The sequence below is a fragment of the Myotis nattereri genome (assembly GCF_964212035.1).
Source record: "Myotis nattereri genome assembly, chromosome: 1".
In the NCBI taxonomy this organism is placed as follows: Eukaryota; Metazoa; Chordata; class Mammalia; order Chiroptera; family Vespertilionidae; genus Myotis; species Myotis nattereri.
The window spans coordinates 143,891,691-143,912,833 of NC_138075.1; the positions used below are offsets into that span (position 1 = coordinate 143,891,691).

Genomic DNA, 21,143 nt, shown 5'->3' on the forward strand with positions numbered 1-21,143 from the left:
AGTCTACTTGCCGATTGCACCGTGAGCCCATCTTTCTGTCTACCTGTGGATGAGCCCTCCTGATTCTGAGATTCTGGTCTGAATGCCAGTATTCACGTCCTACGCCCCAAGCGCAGGGAAAGCTTGCTTTAGGACGGTAATCCCTGATCTTGCCAGCTGCCAAGTTCTGGTTGAGGACCACAGATGCACATCTGCCACCAGTTTTAGCTGCTTTAATTGGGTAAGACTCATTTCACACTCTTTCCTGATTCCTTTTAAAACTGTACTGGTTGTACCACTTCATCCAGTTTAAAAATTTAGAGTATTAGCTTTAAAAGGTATCTTTCTTTTCATTTTTAATGTTTAACAGAGACCAGGAAGCAGTAAGATAATACAGATATTCCTACAGGCAATCCTAAATTGCTACTTAGTATATTAGTATACTAAGGAAAATTAGTATATTTCACCTCTTGATTCCCAGTTAACTCAGTATAAATATTTACAAGGTTGTTTGTTTGTTTGTTTAATTAGACTAGGTTTTATTTAAACTGTGTATAAAATCCCATGTTCCATTGGGGTTACAGCGTCACAAAGCCACTCCTTTATGATTGAAGTCATAAATATAAGGAGGGCAGGGAACAGCCAAGATTTTCCCCACTGTTCCTCTGGGCCAACAAATGAGTCCATCCCATTCTGGAAAACCATTTCCCTAAGTCCTGCTTCCTCTGAGCTCCAGCACCAGGGCAAGGCTCTGGGGGACAGGAACTCGGGGGCTGCTTTCTCCCAGACAAAGGTGCTCGCAGGAATCACTGTTCCTATGCTGGGACCTCCCCAGTCCCAGGGCTGACTGGCAGCCATTTCTGTTTGCTCCACCCTGGTGATTCCCTAAGACCCCACCTCATCCAATTTAAAACCCCACCCCAAGATTGTTGTTTTTTACTTGAATGTGGGCTAATATCTTTAAACTTGGCTTTAGTATTCAGAATCCAAATTTTGCACTAAAACTGAGGATGTCATACAAATAAAAATATTGATTCATTAGAAAAATAGGCAAATAAACAGAACATTTGTAACAATAGGAAAAATTTAAACCTATCCTAATAGAGGGAATATGCTAATTGACCATCATGCCCTCACAAGATGGCGGCACCACAGCCAATAGAGGGAATATGCTAATTGACTCCCATTCCCTCACAAGATGGCAGCACCCACAGCCATAAGATGGTGGCGCCCAGTCCCTCAGCCCTGCCTCATCCAGCCTCAGTCCCCCAGGCCCTCAGCCCCGCTGGGGGGTGGCAAGTGCCATGTGCCTCATCCAGCCTCGGTTCCCCAGTCTTCTCAGGCCCACCTCATCCAGCCAGAGTCCCCCAGTCCCCACAGTTCTGTAGGAGAGGGCAGTTGAGGGCGATCAGGCTGGCAGGCAGAGTGATTAGGGGCAATCAGGCAGACAGGCAGGTGAGTGGTTAGGAGCCAGCAGTCCCAGATTGTGAGAGGGATGTTCAACTGCCGGTTTAGGCCTGATCACACAGGCAGTGGGACATCCCCTGAGGGGTCCCAGATTGGAGAGGGTACAGGCTGGGCTGAGGGACACCCCCCACCCTGTGCATGAATTTCATGCACCGGACCGCTAATCAATCATAACAGTGACAATAAAATATCCTACCCTAGAAATCTCATATATTGCTGGTAACAGTATAACTTGGAATAACTCTTATGAAAATCTTTTTGGTTATAAAATGTTCTTATTCTTTGGCTCCACCTTTGGGAATTTATACTAAGAAAATGATCTCAAAAGAAAAAACATCAACTTTATAGATTATTGGAGAAACCACATAAGTAATCTCCGTTTCCATCCTGGACCTACAGGGTCCGCCACCCCTCACCCCCAGCACAATCCATTTTCAACGCAGCAGTTGAAGTGACCCGTGTTTTTCTGCTCAGGGCCCTCAGATGGCTCATGTTCTCAGGATAAAAGGCCAAGCCCTTCTGTTGGCTTGCAAGGCCCTATGTGATCTCTCTGCCCCCTCTGGGATCCCATCTGTCACTCTTCCTCTACTCCTTCCCCTCCAGCCATGGGGCCTTCTTACTGTTCCTCTAACAAGTGGGTCACACTTGGCTTCAGGGCCTTTGTTCGTGGAGTTCCCCCTGCCTCGGTTCTCTTCTGCAGGCCCACATGGGCCCACTCCCGCTTCTCAACCTTTGCTCGGCTATCATCTTGCCAATGAGGCCTGTGGCCTACTCAATTCAAAATATCAATTTGTACTCTTACCCGGAACACAAGCTGGATTGCTGATCCCCTTATCCTGTTCCCTCTCTTCTACACCCTACATAAATTACTATGTTTGTGATATGTTGTCCCCACACAAAATGCAAGGTCCACACGAGCAGGGATTTTTGTTTTGCAGTGATGTATTCTAAAAACTCAGAATATTACCTGGCACATACAGCAGGTCCTCAATTAATGATTTGTTTAGTATTGTTTTGTTACAACATTGATAAATGCAGCAGGACCTCTTGTTTATATCTATTAGCTAGGGTTTCCTTATACAGTGGGGCCTTGACTTACGAGTGTCCCAACTAACAAGTTTTTTGAGATACCAGCTGTCTCTCGGCTGATTTTTTGCATTGAGTTGATAGAGTAATTTGAGTTAACGAGCTCCTTAATGAGCTCGGTCTCGGAACGAATTAAACTCATAAGTCAAGGCCCCACTGTACTTCGTTTCACCTGAAAGTGCAGAACCTATTGATGTTAGTGAGGACTTAGTGTATGTGCAGTCAATAATTGTTGAATAAATACGTTTTAAAATAGCATGAGAAAGCATGTCTAAACAAAGAGTTGGCTAATTAAAATTGAGATGTATTGTAAACTGATCCAATCAAATCCCCCTAATATTTCTGTGATTCAGCCCTTTTCAACCATGCACTTAAAAAGGGGGAAAGAGCCCTGTGTCTCATCTGTTCTGAAGAGGGAAGAGACACATTCCCAGCTTTCCTCTCAGGTGCACCGGAATTCGGACATGACTGACAGATGCCCTGTTGCACCCGATACGAAGAGGCTCACCAGACATGGCTTCTCTCTTCCAACCTTCAGGAGACTAACATGCCACATGCCACAAGCCCACTTATCTATCCTTTGGTGACTCAGCTTGTTTACAACGATCAAAGTAACAGTTGTTCCCATTTTCTATAAGTTATATTTTCACAATTAAAAAGTCAATATGTCAATAAAATTAAAACCAATACATTCTCTGATGTCCTTCAAAGAGATTCACACATTCCCAAAGACATTTCAAGGGGACCTTGCTATTTCATTTGGGTTAATCACACCCTCTGTACCCATTTACTTTTTTGTAAAACAGGCCTATTCTGAGCAGTGCCTACAGCAAAATGAGCTGTATGAGGAAAACATAAGTACATGGAAAGACTGATGGATTTAGAGCCATATAGTCATGAGTTCTAATTTTGGCTCTCATACTAACTAGCTATGTGACCTTGGGCAAATTATAGACTTTCTGAGCCTCAATATGAAGTGGGCAATGTCTTCCTTATACAATATGTGCACATAGGACATCTACAAGTGCCTCATGTAGAACAGATGCTCAAGAAATTATAATTATTGTAAACCACAAAGCATATTGTGCAAATATCTATTGATGATACTAACAGAAAAAGGAAAGAAAAAAAGATATGAACAGTTCCGGGTTGGAGCCATAGTGGTGGCAAATTGAAGCCCTGTCAACCTGGGGTGTTCATTGATATTAGCATCGGAAGCCAGAAAGTTGGCTGTTTGGAGATCAAGCTCTTTGCAGACCTTGTGACTAAGGCAGCTGAGAACTTCAGGCAGTTCTGCACTGGAGAATTCAGAAAAGATAGGGTTCCTATAGGATACAAAGTGGCATTTTCACAGGGTTTTAAAGGATTTCATGATCCAGAGTGGAGATTTTATTAATGGAGATGGTACTGGAGTTGCCAGTATTTACCGGGGGCCATTTGCAGATTAAAATTTTAAATTTAGACACTCAGCTCCAGGCCTGCTCCCCATAGGAAACAGTGGTCCCAGTACAAATGACTGCCAGGCTTTCATCACCTGCTCTAAGGGTGCCTGGCTGGATGGGAAGCATGCAGTGTTTGGAAAAATCTCTGATGGACTTCTAGTGATGATAAAGACTGAGGCCCAACGATAAGCCCAAGCTGCCCGCAGTGACCAGTGTGGGGCGATGGAGTCCAGAGCGAGACTGACTCAGACCTTGACCTCTCTGCTATTGTAGGCCTGGCCTTGCTCTGAGTGATGCCCTCAAGTAAGATCATCTGGATTGGCCTGTGTTTGCTTCCCGGCCTGCTGTTGCCCTGTTTGATCAAGAGATCTTGGAAGTATCACAGATTCAGAACCCAAGATTTTCCATGTTTTTCAACTGTAAATAATGTTTGTTTTCCGGGAAAACACAACCAAACAAAAATGTGAACAGAACTGGCACGAGAAGCACAGCACTGGGAGCACGAACAGACAAGGTGTGTGGAGAGGAGCGGGTAGCAGGCATGGCATGAGAATGGGACCCTGAGGAAATCGGAGTCTGGTTTTTTCTCAGTATGAAAAGCCATGGATGACATTTTGAGAAAAATTTAACAAGGCAAGACCTATGTTTTAAGAAAACAACTGTTTAGAAATGTGGAAGGTGGTATGGAGGGAGAAGAGCCAGAGGCAGGACTTAGTTAGGAGGCAAGAGGGTATGAAATAGAACGAGAGCAACTGAGGAATAGGAGGAGGGCACCACGGAGAGGCTGTAGTAACAGTCCCCATGAAATAAGGGGACAGTAAGCAAAGAATGGGGGTGAATGAACAAAAATGACAAACAATTACATTTAGATGATCTTTATGAGTAAAGATAGAAGAGAGGTTCAATATGGTATCAAGGGTTTGAGTGGGGGACTAAAAGAATGTTAACTTAATTGTTCAAGAACAAAGGAATTAACAGGAGGTCATTTTTGGACCAGAGGGGTCTAAGGCATTTGGAGAGATGTCCCATAGGCAGACCCCAAGAGAAAGACATGGGCTTTTTATGTATAGCTGGGAGTCATCACCATAGAGATAAGAATTGAAACTACGGAAACTGGATGAAATTCAAAGACTTTCGGAACTCTGAAACAGAAAGTTATAGTTAAGAGCCTTAATATGTAAACACATTTACACAGAACTAATAAGTGGACAGAGGTTTGCCAATGAAGTCTCTGCCAGCAAGAGACTTGAAAAGGGATAATAAGGTATGAAAATGAAAACAATAATATCTATAGAAATCTTATTAATGTACTAAATTTATAATGTTTACATTAACCTATAGAAATAAGCCCAATAAAATCTTTGGGCACAGAAATGTGAACTGGCCAAAACTCAGTGTTTCTAAATTTCTGATACAAAATTAAATGAAATCTTTATCATATCAATAAATATCTGGAGGAGACTAATTCAAAACCAGTGTTTATTTACATAGTGCATATCCCAGAAAGTTTGGGGGAAAAAAGAGTTTCAACAGAAAGTTAGCAAATTCTCATCGATCTGCCTATCTCCAGCACTTGAGGGAGACAGTCTGGAAGTCCTCAGAGACTGGAATCTTGATGGCAGAACTTCAAATGTTCCCATCACTTGCCAAGGAAGTGCCACACTTGCTCTGTGTTTAAAACGGGGGAAGAAGGGTGTTAGGGAAGGGGTTCGAGGGAGGGAGGGAGGAAGGAAGGAAGGAAGAATAAGACAAATTTAATTTAGACCTTTAGGAAGTGTTCAGGCAGGTAAAAACAATCAAGAAGCTTAGCATGGCCCAGTCCATATGGCTTAGTGGTTGAGCATCGACCTATGAATCAGGAGATCATGGTTCCATTTCCTGGTGAGGATACATGCCCGGGTTTCAGGCTCAAACCCCAGGAGGGAGTGCACAGGAGGCAGCTGATCAATGATTCTCTCTCATCATTGATGTTTCTCTCTCCCTCTCCCTTCCTTTCTGAAATCAATAAAAATATATATATTTTTTAAAAGCTTATTTTGCATGACATTTCTCTATTTAAAGTTACTTCCCTTTAAACTCTTGTCTTAAGTTCTCTCATTTAGATCAAGTCTTACATAAAACTACATTAGAAATTCTAGAGCCTGCCCTGGCGGGTTTGGCTCAGTGGATAGAGCGTTGGCCTGCAGACTGAAAGGTCCCAGGTTTGGTTCCGGTCAAGGGGATATGCGTGGGTTGCGGGCTTAGTCCCCAGTAAGGGGCGTGCAGGAGGCAGCCGATCAATGATTCTCTCTCATCATTGATGTTTCTCTATCTCTTTTCCTCTCCCTTCCTCTGTGAAATCAATAAAAAATATTAATAAAAAAATTCTAGAGCCTTCCCACTTTATTTCCTACTTCTCTCTGGGTGATTTTAGTCTCTATTGAATGCTACAGAAGTTAGTACCCTAGCTGCAGCACGAAAAGTCTAGAAAAACCTTGAACTGTAAAATTGGACTGCCTGTCAAATACACAAAATGGGATAGTATTACAAAAAAAACAATGGGTTAGTTCCCCACATAAGGAATGGAGCTTGCTTCCTCATGAAGCCAGCTCTATGGTTCTGCTCCTTTCTAAACACCCTAGAACTAGACTCACAGTAAATACAGTAGGTCCTCGGGTTACATTGGAGATCTGTTCCTACTGCGTGACATAACGCGATTTTCGCTGTAAGTCGGAACCCACCTACATAAGCACCTACTTCACTCACATGGAGCACATACACATCAATAATGAAGTGAAACAGTAAAAAAAAAAAGTAAAAGAAAGATAACAATTCCTGACCTTTACTTGTGGTAAATAAATAATAAAAAACACAAAGCACATATGTATATACATCGAAATGACGGAACTTTTTTTTTTTTTTTATAAATAAATGGGAGATGGCGACGTAACCACAAAACAATGTATGTCAAGTCTGACGTAACCCAAGGTCTGTCTGTAGTGCTCATTTTTTTCTACAAATTTGCAAGCTCAATATTCTTCTACTGTTGTATATTCAAGCAACAGGCCAAAGGTCTACCCAAATATTGAAAGACAAATTATATGTGCATATGCTTGTATTCTGAAATTTTTAGCACAGAATATTTTTACTTGTTTCTCAAAACAGCTTCAAATATAATGGGAGTAAAAATATGGCATTTTTAATCATGCTACAAATTTTATTTTTAAGATCTTTAGTCAAAATAAATAAAGTGATGAAAGATGAAGAAAATATCCCAAATCAGATATTTGGAGTCTTTTTAAGCTTATTAGAACTAGCTGGAATCTCTCTACTTCACCAAAAAAGTCACTACATAATCAACCATTTTCTAGCCTAAAAGTAATAAATGTACTCTTTCTCATTTTCTGAAATTAATAAACTACTTCATGTGAAAATTTTAATGACTATTTTGAAAAGTATTTTACTTAGTTTATATAACTTCTCAAAAATTATACCTTTATTGTTGAAAGTATTACAGATGTCCCTTTCCCCCATTGACCCCTTCTAGCTAGCCCTAACTCCCCCTCACTGCCCACCCCTGGCCTTCACCACCCTATTGTCTGTGTCCATGGGTTATGCATATATCCATACAAGCTCTTTGACTGACCTCTTCTCACCCTTACCCTCGCCCTCCTTCCCTCTGAGATTAGACAGTCTGTTCCATGGTTCTATGTCTCTGGATCTGTTTTATTCATCAGTATACTTTGTTCTTTAGATTCCACATATGAGTGAGATCATGTGATACTTGTCTTTCTCTGAGACTGGCTTGTTTCACTTAGCATAATACTCTCCAGTTTATATAACTTTTAAATTAATCTATTGAATTTCTTTTTGGCTTCCATTAACTACAAACGAATAAATTTACACCTCTAGCTCCTTAAGAACCCAAATGTACCATACCTTCTTCATGACTTTCTTTACTTATTGAAGATGATACCTGAAAGATAAGGACAGAGTTTCCATTACAATGAATTTTTAGATGTAGAAATTGTATCCAAAAGTTTTTCTCATATATTTTATAGAACCAAGTTCACACATACTAGTAATAGTTCTCTAACCTGAAAAAAAATTTCCTTTTGCCTTTATTATCACTGCTCACTCGTTCAAATAAACAAACCACACAGAGTCAAATAGAAAAAGCATGCTTGAAAATATCTTTTCTCATTAGCCCCTGGGAACTACTGGGAATGAGGAGAGAGGTTTTCTTTCAGCTGCTTCCTTGGCTGAGGTCCTGAGAACAAAAACCAAACTCACACATTCATAAGTATGCGCATGCGGGTGCGTGACACATACAGAGACACACATACAAACTATATAATTTATGCAGTTGCTTTCTAGAACTTTCAAGATGATTTTTGTTTATTTTGATGGCGGCCAAGATTCTTAGGGCAGCTGTAATACAACCTGTGGTGGACAAGTTTGAAAGAAAGGTTTTCTTGAGATATAAATTATTTTCTAAGAAAACATTTTTAAAAGTTTTTATAAAAAACATTTTATTAGAAGATCCATTTTCTATAGACAGAAAGGCACAAAGCCCAAGAATACTTATGTTAACATCTATGTAATCACTACCGAGCTCAAAGAATGGAACATGACGGGCTCTTCCCCAATTGTAACCTCATCTCCCCAACGATAACCTGACTTTGTAACACACTTTTCATATTTCTTTTTTTTAAAAAGAATATATTTTATTGATTTTTTTTTTTTTTACAGAGAGAAAGGGAGAAGGATAGAGAGTTAGAAACATCGATGAGAGAAACATCGATCAGCTGCCTCCTGCACGCTCCCCACTGGGGATGTGCCTACAACCAAGGTACATGCCCTTGACTGGAATCGAACCTGGGACCCTTCAGTCCACAGGCCAACAACGCTCTATCCACTAAGCCAAACCAGTTAGGGCACTTTTCATATTTCAATTCAATAATCAACTTCTAATTCTCTGAATTTGCTCACCCTCAATAGAAAAGACCTACCTTTGGCATTTGAGGTCTTGGGTAAAGATAGAAAGACCAGACACCATACATCTGAACAGTTGAAAGTTATAAATCAGAATAATGGCTAAAATATAAAGTATGCGTCATCCCACCATCTTGTAAAGACACCTTTGTACCGACTTGGGAGCTCTCATAGCATTCGGATGCCTCAGAGAATGCCTGAGGATGGCAGCGCGAGAAAAGGCACAGGGCCTCACCCTGCCCCACGTCTCCTCCCACCCCAGGCTCCGTTCTGCACTGGAGACCTCACTGGCACAACAGTGGAAATTCCAGCCCACCCATCTATGCAACCCCTACCTGCAATGGCCACCCCCGCAGCCCTGCAGAAGTAACAGTGAGCACATAGTCCACAGAGTAATGAGTGTGAATTTGGACAGATGCCCACACAGACCCTGCGAACGGGCCTGCAGCTGTCTGGGCAAAGACTTCTAGGGTCTTGAGTAGAACGTACGTTTCCAGAATGGAACGTACCAAAATGGGGGGCTTGGGCTGCCAGTGAAGGCACAACTTTGGTCCCCTGGTCTTTTCCTGTGGGGAGGGACAGGATTGGATGAGGGCCAAAGCAGGGTCCTCTAGGTCTAAGGGCAGTACTGAATAAGAACAGCTCAGCAGGAAAAACAGTTACATTTCAGCAATATTAAAATATTCCCTATCATAGTGAATGTGTCACCTTGGAGTGAGATTAACATTTAACTGATGAACTCAGGGTAAAGCGATTGGATGGGTGGGCCTCATCCCATCAGTTGAGGGCCCCAATAGAGCAAAAAGACCAGTTTCCCTAAGCAAGAGAAAATTCTCCAGCTTTGTACCATTGGGTTTTTGGCCTGCCAGTCCACCCTGCAGTTTTCGGGCTTCCCAAGCCCTCCGCCCCCCTACACACACACACACTACAGACTGGTTCTCTGGAGAACCCTAATACATTGCCCTCCCCCAAATCATAAATTGTTGAAGTTATTTTTCCTTCAACTCTATTTAAAAACAACCCTAGTCAAATATGCTTTGTTTTTTTCTGTCATAGAAAAGGATGATGTAACAATGTAAATAAAGACCTCTGTACAAATTTTATGTATAATAAAAAGTACTTGACATTTTCCAAGTACTTCAAAAAACAAGAAAAATTCTATTCAGTTTCCTAGCATGGCGAAAATGCTTAACCATGGCTGGTTTTGAGGACGGTAGAACTGAAATGAATCTGGGTGTGAAAGGAACGCTACAACATGAAATATTACTCACTGAGATTAGGCCTTTGGGATGCAATAACTCTGGTTTTCTAAACAGACTATAAAAAATGTAACTTGCCTGTTCTTTGAAATTGTTATGCTCTTTAAATTGTGTAGGACACATATTACAAAGTTTGTCAAAAAGTTAGCTGTTTAGATTTCCTGTTTAAAATCAGCAGCTGCTTCTTGCTGGAGCTGCTCAGAGGAAGAAAATGTATGGCATATAAAACAGAATAACTGAGCAGCTTCTCATTACCTACAGAGTGTTACAGAAATGAACAAACTACTCTACCTAAGACAGTTACCATTAAATGTTATTTAAAAATAATTTCCAGATTATTTTAATTTTTTCATTCTGAAAATGTATTTCTTGGTTGATAGAATATATTCAGAATGTACAAAGTCTTATATAAAAGAAAACAAACATCATAGGTAAGTTTAACACTCAGAGGTAGTAAACTATTAAAATTTGGAGGTATTTTTTATATATTTTTCCATATTAGCATATGCTAAAAGAGAGACCAGGATTTATATTTAAAAATACCAACACGAGATCATGATAAATATCAGCTATTTAAATACCACTGACTTCCAGACTTTTAAAATAACAAGGGTAACGCTTGTAGAAACTGGGAGAACAAAGAAATGCACAGAGCGGTATCTAAAAGTGCCCCAATCCCAACTCTCACCCTCAGAACCACCACTATTATATTTTCCTTGTAAGAAACCAACACAGGGTTTTCAGGTACTTCTATTTCTCAGTAGGTAAAGAATGTGGGCACCCTCTCCTCATCTAAGAGAAATTCTCCACGAAATGGTCAGTGTTATTTTATACCCTCATTCTAAAAATGCGATCTCCTCCCCTTTCCCCACTCTAAAAAATACTTCTCACGAATATTCCTATCTTTAATTTCTTTAAAACAAATCTAGAGTCCTCCTTAACAAAGTATTCCTCTTTCTTTTATCAACCAAAGAAAGCTTATGCTGGCCTCAGTCCCTTATCCAGGCACGAACTGTACTTTAAATTAATACAACTGCTATGTATTTAGTGTCTCTCCTTCAAACAATCCCATCAGCTTCCTACAAGCATTTTCTTAGTTATCCATACACAAAATGGGAAAGTATTTTAAGACTGTAAGTTTAATCAACTTTGTCAATAAAAAAATATAATTGGCTAGTACCTATTGATTTTATTTTTATTTCCTTTGCCCATCTTTGAGTGGTAATGCATATTATGCTTTGATTGGTTGAATGGCTGACTGGACATTTAGCATATTAGGCTTTTATTATATAGGATGGTGCAAGGTGTGAAATGAAGTGTCAAATTTATTGGTATAAAGTTTTCCACAATATTTTTCAACTCTCGTAATATCTGTAGAATCAGCAGTGATGTATTTTATTTTATTCCTGACATTGAAAATATGTCTTCTCTCTTTTCTTTCCTGATCATTCTGGATAAAGGTTTATTATATTCTCAAAGATCTAGCTTTTGGTTTTATTAATTTTATCTACTGATTTTCTGGGCATACAAATTTTTAAATCAGTGTACATTTTTAAATCGGTATACATTTATTCAGTTTCCAATTTTCTCATGTCTGATCAGATAAAAACATGAATTAAAAACTCCATAGACTCTAGAAGGGTAATTTCTTAGTGGGTTATAAGCGTGTCCAACTTTATTAGAAATTACTTAATTGCTCTTCAAAGTAGTTGTACCAATTTATATTTGCATCAAGTATATCAACAAGTTTGAGAGATCTCCTTTTACCACTTCTTTAAAAACACTGCATCTCTGACACTTGCTAAATGATAACTATGGAATTGTATTGTGTCTTAGATTGATCTCACTGATTACTGGTGAGACTGAATAAATTTTCACATGCTACTGGACATTTAAGTATCCTCTCTGGTGAGTTGTCCATTCACATTGTTTGCCCACAAAGTGTAATCGGCTGGTCCTGTGGTTGAACTATTAGAGTGTTACTCCTGCTGACAGTGGCCGCACGCTGCAGCCCAGACACCCAGCGTTCCAGGGCAGTGCAGTTCCCTGCCTCTTATAATCCCTCGGGTGTTGAGATCTATGTAGTCAACTCTGTTTTTGACACAGCCATGCCTTTCGTGATTGTATATCAATTCAAACGTCTATATTTGTAAACAAATTCCAAGAACCCTCGGGATTTTGTTTTTCTACTGTAGGATTCTCAGTGAAAAATCAGCAAGCACTTTCTTCATTATTAGGAAGCACAACAGTTACCAAACCATGTAATTAAAGCTGGATATTAATATTTCTGATTTCTAACCTTGTTCCCCAAATCAAATTATCTAAGTCATATCCAAGTCCTCCAATTTTTTTTTCAAGAGGATGGCTTCGTCAACCTATGAATAAGGTGGTCACGGTTCGATTCCTGGTCAGGGCACATGCCTGGGTTTTGGGCTCAATCCCCAGTGTGAGGTGTGTAGGAGGCAGCGATCGATAATTCTCTCTCATCATTGGTGTTTCTCTCTCTCTCTCCCTCTTCTTTCTTCTCTGAAATCAATAAAAATACATTTTTAAAAAAGAGGATGGCTTCCCTGGTAATATGACAGGAAACAAAAAACAGGATGTAAGAGAAACTTTAATCTTGAAGATAATTTGAAGACAAGTATCTTTGTTTATTATTCATAAATCCAAAACAAAAATAAGTGGTTAGTCTTAATCTGAGACTACTTGGACAAAGATAAAGAAAATTTTTTGCCGAAACCGGTTTGGCTCAGTGGATAGAGCGTCGGCCTGCTGACTGAAGGGTCCCGGGTTCGATTCCGGTCAGGGGCATGTACCTGGGTTGCGGGCATATCCCCAGTAGGAGATGTGCAGGAGGCAGCTGATCGATGTTTCTCTCTCATCGATGTTTCTGACTCTCTATCTCTCTCCCTTCCTCTCTGTAAAAAATCAATAAAATATATATATATAAAAAAAAAGAAAATTTTTCCCTTAAAAAAGTAATAGTAAATACTGATGAGAACTAAGTTCAGAATGTAATCTACATAGATACAAAATTGAAAACCTGAAGAAAATAAATGATTTGGTGGTCCTCATTACTAAAATGGCTTCTCTGCATCTTCCCTGACCTCCCGATAGTCCCTGCTCAGCAATGCAGCCAAGTGTCTTGTTAAAATCTAAGTCAGATCATATCACTTTTGCTCAAAACCCTCCAATGGTTCCCAATCCCATTCAGAATGAGAAATAAAATTCTTAATAGTCTTTACAGACCATAATATAGTTCTTTCATAATAATTTGCCTCCATTTCCAACCCCAGAACCAAACTTTTCTGATCTCCTCTCCTCCTCTGTCCCCTGGACTCTCTCTATTCCACTGTCACTGGTTCTCAGGTATTTCTAGGACACACCAGGCATCCTCTTGCCTCATGGCCTTTGGGACTGTGGCCTGGAGCGCTGTTCCTTCACAGACACTTGGCTCCTTCCTTTCCCGTCTAAGAATCTTGTCTCATGGCAGCCCTTTCCTCAGTGAGGCTGTCCTTGACTCCATTCAATAACCTTCCAGGACACCATGTATTTTACTTGTGTATTTAATAACCATCCACCTCCCCAACTGGAATAGTTAGCATTCTATCCAAGGGCAGGTTTTTATGTATTTTCCTTAGTACTGCATCCCTAGCACTTAGAATCTCACAACATGGAACAGGCGCTAATCAAATACTTGATGAATTAGTGGAGAAAATAAAATTTGAAGCAGTCATCATAAGCAAAGATGTCTGTTGTTCCTTGAAATAAACATCTAAATTCACTAGTTTCCTACCTCATAAAGAGTTATTTGTTAAAAACTTAATTTATAAATGGTATTTCTAGCCTAAGATCATTCCTGAAAATACCATATAGCAATATGACTTGATTATCAGAATATGAATCTTATTTAGAAAATCAATGAGAGAATCATTGATCGGCTGCCTCCTACACGTCCCACACTGGGGATTGAACCTGCAACCCCAGGCATGTGCCCTGACGGAACCAAACCATGACCTCCTGGTTCATAGGTCAATGATCAACCACTGAGCCACGCCTGCCAAGCTTCCCTTCTATTTTAAAAATTAAAGCACCAATACAAGTACCAATTTGTTAATAAATTCAGTTGTTTCCAGGCAGCAAAAACAGTAGGATATGTAAATGTCCAAGGATATCTTCTTAGCTAGGAAGTCGAAAGCTTGTGAGATAGCCAAACTAAATGGAAAAAAAGGGTCTTATTTATTTCATTTTTCTTGAGCCAAAATGCACCTATACAGCAGCCAGTTGCACTTTTGCCACCGACTGGTGGGAAACTCATGAGAACAGAACTGCACAGAGAACAAATGCATACAAACAACAATAAATTGGTGATGTTAAGGAAAAGAGCATCATATGAAATTAAATGGTTAATGCACTTTAGAAAAGAAAACTTAATGATTCAATTAAAAGGTTTTGATTTAAATTCCCCGGATTAAAAATAATAGATTTTAGTGTTATTTTTTAACTTTATAGACTTCCTTATGACATAAGATTAAAGGACATTTTCCCTTACCGATTCAACTAATGATCTTGCTTTCTCTTGAGCACAATGATAAGGACTATCGCATATCTGCACATTTGTGCTGCAAATGAAAAGAGAATGTTTTTATTACACAGGATAAAAAAGGAGCAATTACCCAAAAGAAAACCAAGTCCAAATATTCCACACTGACAATATGATTCTAGCTGGTGAAAAGGACCAAGTGCTCTGCAGCACTTCATGCTCCAGAATTCAAAATAAAATTATACAAAAGTATACAAATCTCAACTGCACCCTGTTATATATAAAAGGATAAGCTAAAACTACACTTCACCTTTACTGAAGGAAAGAAAAAAAAATTTGACCCACAGAATGATGACTATAAGGACAAATTTTCTCTAAGTGAGGAGATAAACACTAATTGGCCACTGAAAGGTAGGTATGGAAGATTAAACTAAGAGTGGTGAGAGAAAATCATATGACTATGAAAACTCGGTTTTCTCACAAGTAAGGAAGTTTGGTAGGCATAAGACGCCAGCTCCTTCCATGATCAGTAACAGCTCTCTACAGTCAAAGCTTCTCCATTCAATGGGAACACCATGCTATCAATGCAGCATGACACCACCCAGTACCTTGTCCTACCTCCTGCATCAAAGCAAAGGCATCCTTCCTCTCAAACATAATTTCATAAAAAAATCAGATTAAAATGGATTCCTAAAGGAGATAAATAATAGATGAAACACACACACACACACACACACACACACACACACACGCCCGTAAGTGAATCTACAGGATATACATTATCAAATTACTATTAATTTTCACAATGGTTTATGAAATATGTCAGGATATATATAAGAAAATCTATCTATCTATCTATCTATCTACCTACCTACCTACCTAACCTACTTACCTATCTATCTTTTTAACTACATCTGTCTATAATCAGACATTGGGTATAACAATTATACTAACTAGTTAGTTTGCTTTTTATCCAGACTCAAAACATGGGATTTATTTTCATTCTTGACGTGGATAAGAAAGTTGGCATTATCATCTTTAAGACTATTTTTATTTTCTTCTCTACATCCCATGTTTATTTAAAAAACTGAAAAAGGTAAAGCCTCATAAGTCAGATGTTTCCTTAAAGAAAGTTAAAACTAAATTTAAAAAGAACAAGGCAAAAAATTAGACATTGCAGTCTTAAGTGCTAATCCTCTGAAAAAACCATGATGTATGGTAAATATACTATGCACAATGTTTCTAACATTAAAACTAAATCATCTATAGATGCTGGGGATACAGAGCCCTATTGAACTAGAGCCCCTATGGAGCTGACAATATTTAGGAAACATTTTAGCTCTCAAATCAAACCATGGCCAACAAGAGAAGCAGAAAAATCATTTAATGGAAAGATGACTAAGCTGATAAGTGTCTACCACAAATGAGATTAAATATGACTACAAAGAATATGCTGCTTCCCTTTTTATAATAAGACTAGGGGCCCGGTGCACAAAAATTTGTGCACTTGGGGGCGGGGGGAGGAAGGTCCCTCAGCCCAGCCTGTGCCCTCTCATAGTCTGGGACCCCTCGGGGGATGACCACCTGCTGGCTTAGGCCTGCACCCCGGGGGATTGGGCCTAAACTGGCAATCAGACATCCCTCTGGCAGCCTGGCAGCCCTCGGGGGATGTCCACTTGCCAGGGGGAGCAGACCTAAGCTGCAGTCGGACATCCTTAGCGCTGCTGAGGAAGCGGGAGAGGCTCCTACCACCACCGCTGTACTGGCAGCCATCAGCCTGGCTTATGGCTGAGCAGAGCTCCCCCATGTGGGAGCGCACTGACCACCAGGGGACAGCTCCTGCATTGAGCGTCTGTCCCCTGGTGGTCAGTGTGTGGCATAGTGACCAGTCATTCCTAGTCTTTCTGCTGTTAGGGTCAGTTTGCATATTACCCTTTTACTATATAGGATAGAGGCCTGGTGTACAGGTGGGGGCCGGCTGGTTTGCCCTGAAGGGTGTCCCGGATCAGGGTGGGGGTCCTGCTTGGGTGCCTGGCCAGCCTTGGTGAGGGTCTGATGGGTGTTTGCAGGCTGGTCACACCCCCTTCAGGGTGGGGGTCCCCACTGGGGTGTCTGGCCAGCCTAGATGAGGGGCTGATGGCTGTTTTCAGGCTGCCTGCACCCCCTTTAGGGTGGCAGTCCCCACTGGGGTGCCTGGCCAGCCTGGATGAGGGGCTGATGGCTGTTTTAAGGCTGGCCACACCCCCTTTAGGGTGGGAGTCCCCACTGGGGTGCCTGGCCTGTCTGGATGAGGGGCTGAGGGTTTTCAGGCTGGCCAAGCCCACCGGCGCAAGCGACTGAAGCTCCCAGCCTCTCCTTTTTTTCTTTTTATTCTGGGATTTATTTACTTTCTATAATTGAAACTTTGTTGCCGCTCCAGCTCCGAGGCCACAACTTGCTGAAAGCAGGTATCTGGGGTTTGTTTAGCTTCTACAATTGCAACTTTGTTGCTTAGAGTGGAGCTCAGAGCCTGGCCACAGCAGGGAGGAAGCTTGGTTTCCTCCATCACTGGAGCAAGCAAGCCTCCTGCTCGCTTCAGCTGCGTGGCTGCCGGCCGCCATCTTTGTTGGTGGTTAATTTGCATATCTTGCTGATTAGCCAATGGGAAGTGTAGCGGAGGTACAGTTAATTTCAACCTTTGTCTATTATTAGATAGGATACCAAATATTTTGCTATAAATTTATAAACATTATATAGCCCATATGCAATCTCACTTACCAAAATAAGCAGACATGACATTAGAGCAACAGATGAGCAATACAAAAAATGCTGTGTATAACAAACCCAAATTGCATTTAAAAATGATAAAAGGCATATTAGTAGATATATAATAGTGCAAAAATTGATTAAATAAAAATAGAAAAAGAAATTACCTGCAAATAATGAACAGACACATAAAAGATGAAATTTACGGCCCGCAATATAGAACATTAGTAAAGAGAAATTTTTTTTTTTCAAGACCATCTCAAATCAGACAAAGGCTCAAACTCATGAGAATCCTCAAAGACAGGTCCAAGATATAGATTTGCCCAGGCTTTTCATTCTACAGCAAAGTAGTCAAGAAAATAGGAGAGACAGGGAGAGAGGGAGGGAGGGAGGGAAGAGAGGGGGGGAGAGAGAGGGGAGGAGAGAGAGGGGGGGAGAGAGAGGGAGGGAGAGAGAGAGAGAGAGAGAGAGAGAGAGAGAGAGAGAGAGAGGGAAGGGAGGGAGGGAGGGAGGGAGAAAGGGAGGGAGGGAGGGAGGGAAAGAGAGAAGAGAATGACAATGATTTTGGACTATAACCTCCAGAGTTTGTAGAAGTGACACTGCAGTAAATCTACACAAAGTTAAAAGAATTGGAGCCATCTGTATAAGATCAAATGCACCTCCCTCTGCAAGGTAAAAAGAAACAATTTTAAGATCTCAACTATTTGGAATTTTTTTTTCATTTTTTCATTCAGTAAGCATAAACTACCTGTCAAGTCCTGTCACTAAGTGCGAAGGTCAAACTCAATTTAGAGCATAAAAAAGAAAAAATAATGCACCGCCCCAAGTTCTTCAGAGGGGTGTGTACAGCTCAGGTGATGTAAGAGCACGGGTGAGGGTACATTTAATTCTGACCAGAAAAAAAAATTCTTTGCAGAGGTGACATCTAAACTACTTCTTGAAGAATGAGCAGGCATTCATGGAGGAAAGACAGTGAGATGAGAGGGGACAGAATGAGGCTGGACAAGTAGGTTTTGACAAGTTTAATGTGTGGAAGAACTGGGTCAAATTCTGTCGTCAAAGGGAACCACATGAAGTTTTTAAGAATAAAAATGACAATCACATTTCTATTTTTCAAAGATAATTTGGACAATACTGTATAGAACATATTAAACAGAAGTGTAGTTGCAATACAAAATAATTTATGAGTACAAAAATGATAACTGAATTAAAGCAGTTTTGCAACTAGAAGGGCATTTGAGAAGTAATCAAAACTTGAAAAACTGCATCACAACAAATAATCAGTGAAATAAAATAAGCTGGTAAAAAGAACAGTACACTTCGGATCTCTTAAAAATGAGATAAATAAACTGTGGCTGAAGAGAGCGTCAGAGGCATTGATGATTAAACCCAAATGGCAAAAAAAAAAAAAAAACCACACACACACAAAAAACACAACCCCTCTGTTTCTCCTACAAAGGAGTTTACAGTTATTTTAATGAAATTCTTTCTGTTAAAAGACTATATCGCCTTCAGAGTAAACATTAAACAGTGGGACCAAAATAATAAAAATAACAAAACTTATTGTGAATAAGATAATTACTCAAAATACCAATTAAAGAATTTAATAAATGCAGTGCTCCTGGAAACAGAAGAGTCACTACTAGATTTAAAACACAACGAATATTTATTAGCTTTAAAATATTATTCAACAGTTTACCTCAAAGGGGATTTATTAAGTAGCTATTACATGTCAGGTGAAAAATAAAGATGGTTAAGGCAGTTTTATTCATTTGCTTTCAAGGAACTTCTAGAGGACACAAATTCACAAATAAAACACAGCAGCCCCCCCCCCCCTTATCTGTAGGGGATATGTTCCAAGACCCCCAGTGGATGCCTGAAACCACGGACAGAATTGAACACTCTATACACTGTTTTTTCCTATACACACATACCTATGATAAAGTTTAACTTATAAATTAAGTGAGAAATGAACACTAACTGGAAATAAAGTAGAACAATTATAACAATATACGCTAACATATACTCGAATATAAAGGTATGTGGATATGGTCTCATTTCTGATAACTACTAAGTGCCCAATGGGTGAGGAGGATACACTGGAAAAAGGGATATTTCACATCCGGGGCTGCAGCAGGACAATGCGAGATTTCATCACACTACTAAGAACAGTGTTGACTTGAAACTTATAATTGTTTTTCTGAAATTTTCCATTAATATCTCAGACCGCAGTTGACTGCAGGTAACTGAAACCATGGAAAGCAAAACCACAAATAGGGGCGGGGGGGGGGGGTGTTATTGGTTAATCACTATGGTAAATGCAATGATAGAAACACACAGAGGGAACAGAGTGTATTGGCGCCTTAACCAGCACTGGGGCTACTATAAGGGAACGTTTCCTAGAGGAGATGCAGTCAAAGGTAAGTCTTAAAAAATGAAGAAGTTAGCCAGTTCACAAATGAGAAGACAATCACGGCCAAGAAAACAGTCACGGCCTAGAGGCCAATAACCAGGTGCCTATGAGGAGTGATAGCAGTGCTCAGTTGTTGAAACAGGAATAAGAGGCATGAAGTGATGGAAAGTGAGACCAGACAGGGGTCCAGTCCTGAAAGGCCTTGTTTGTTCTTCTGGAGAAAAGTTCGTGTTTTATGGTTCACACACAGAGAGGCTCATTAGGGGCTTTAAAAACATTTTTATAAAGGCTTAGAGATTCTAACTCACTAGACTTACAAAAGGGACAATGCAGCTAAGTTTTCTCAGAGTTTCCCTGGGTTCTTTTGACGGGCTGTGCGCTGTTTAGAGAACGGCAGTGGTAAATAAGGTGAGCCTAAACTGAATGCAGTGGGGAAAACAGGTTAAAGAGGGAAGAGGGACAGCGTACTCGCCTGTAACAGCTCGGTTTAAGGAACCGAGAGAGTAACTTATTCACTAAAAAGAAAGACTACAAAAATGCAACAACTTTGGATATATTTTACACGTCACGTAGTGATAAAAATAAAAAATGTGTTAATATTCTAAAGGTTTTGTCTTTAAATGACCTAGGCACATGTAATTTTAAGCTAACAAAACTTATTTTATTGTATTCTCTAAAATGGTACAGGTAGCCTGACTGAGGTTGCTCAGTGGTTGAGCATCAACCCATGAACCAGGAGGTCACAGTTTGATTCCTGGTCAGGGCACATGCCTGGGTTGTGGGATAGAGCCCCAGCAGGGAGCATGCAGGAGGCAGACAATCAATGATTCTCTCTCATCATTGATGTTTCTATCTCTCTTTCCATCTCCCTTTCTTCCTGAAATCAATAAAAATATTATAAGAAATAATAATAAAATAAAATGGTAGAGGCATACTATAGCTGTTAAGTAAACAGACTTGGAACCTGGCTTAAATCCTGGCTCCACCGCCCAGTGTGACCTTCAATCTCTGTGGTTTCAGTTCCTCGTGGGTAAAATGGAGATTAATAGGGTTCTGGTGAGTATTAATGAAATAACACATATAAAATACATAGAACCTGGAAGATAGGAGAGTTCAATAAATGTCAACTCTTACTAATGTAATCCTAATCACTACCAAAAACTAGAGCAAAATGATGCCAGAGCTTAGAAATAGTCACCCTCAAAATGCAGATAATTAGAATCTGCACAGAAGGA

General features: G+C 40.1%; 1 protein-coding gene across 8 annotated transcripts in view; it reads right to left on the minus strand.

Annotated features, from left to right (window-relative positions):
• Positions 1-5,439: 5,439 nt before the first annotated feature.
• PPA2 (inorganic pyrophosphatase 2) overlaps positions 5,440-21,143 on the minus strand; it is an 85,240-nt gene continuing 69,536 nt past the window's right edge. For all 8 annotated transcript variants that reach the window (XR_013996237.1, XM_081095805.1, XM_081095803.1 and 5 more), the window contains 3 exons: positions 14,760-14,829; positions 7,893-7,929; positions 5,440-5,642 (listed from right to left, as the gene is read on the minus strand). Coding sequence is in view for 7 of the 8 variants with exons in the window: in XM_081095805.1 (XP_080951931.1) it covers positions 5,614-5,642; positions 7,893-7,929; positions 14,760-14,829 (136 nt within the window). In the remaining variant the exon portion in view is untranslated. The remainder of the gene's footprint in view (positions 5,643-7,892; positions 7,930-14,759; positions 14,830-21,143) is intronic.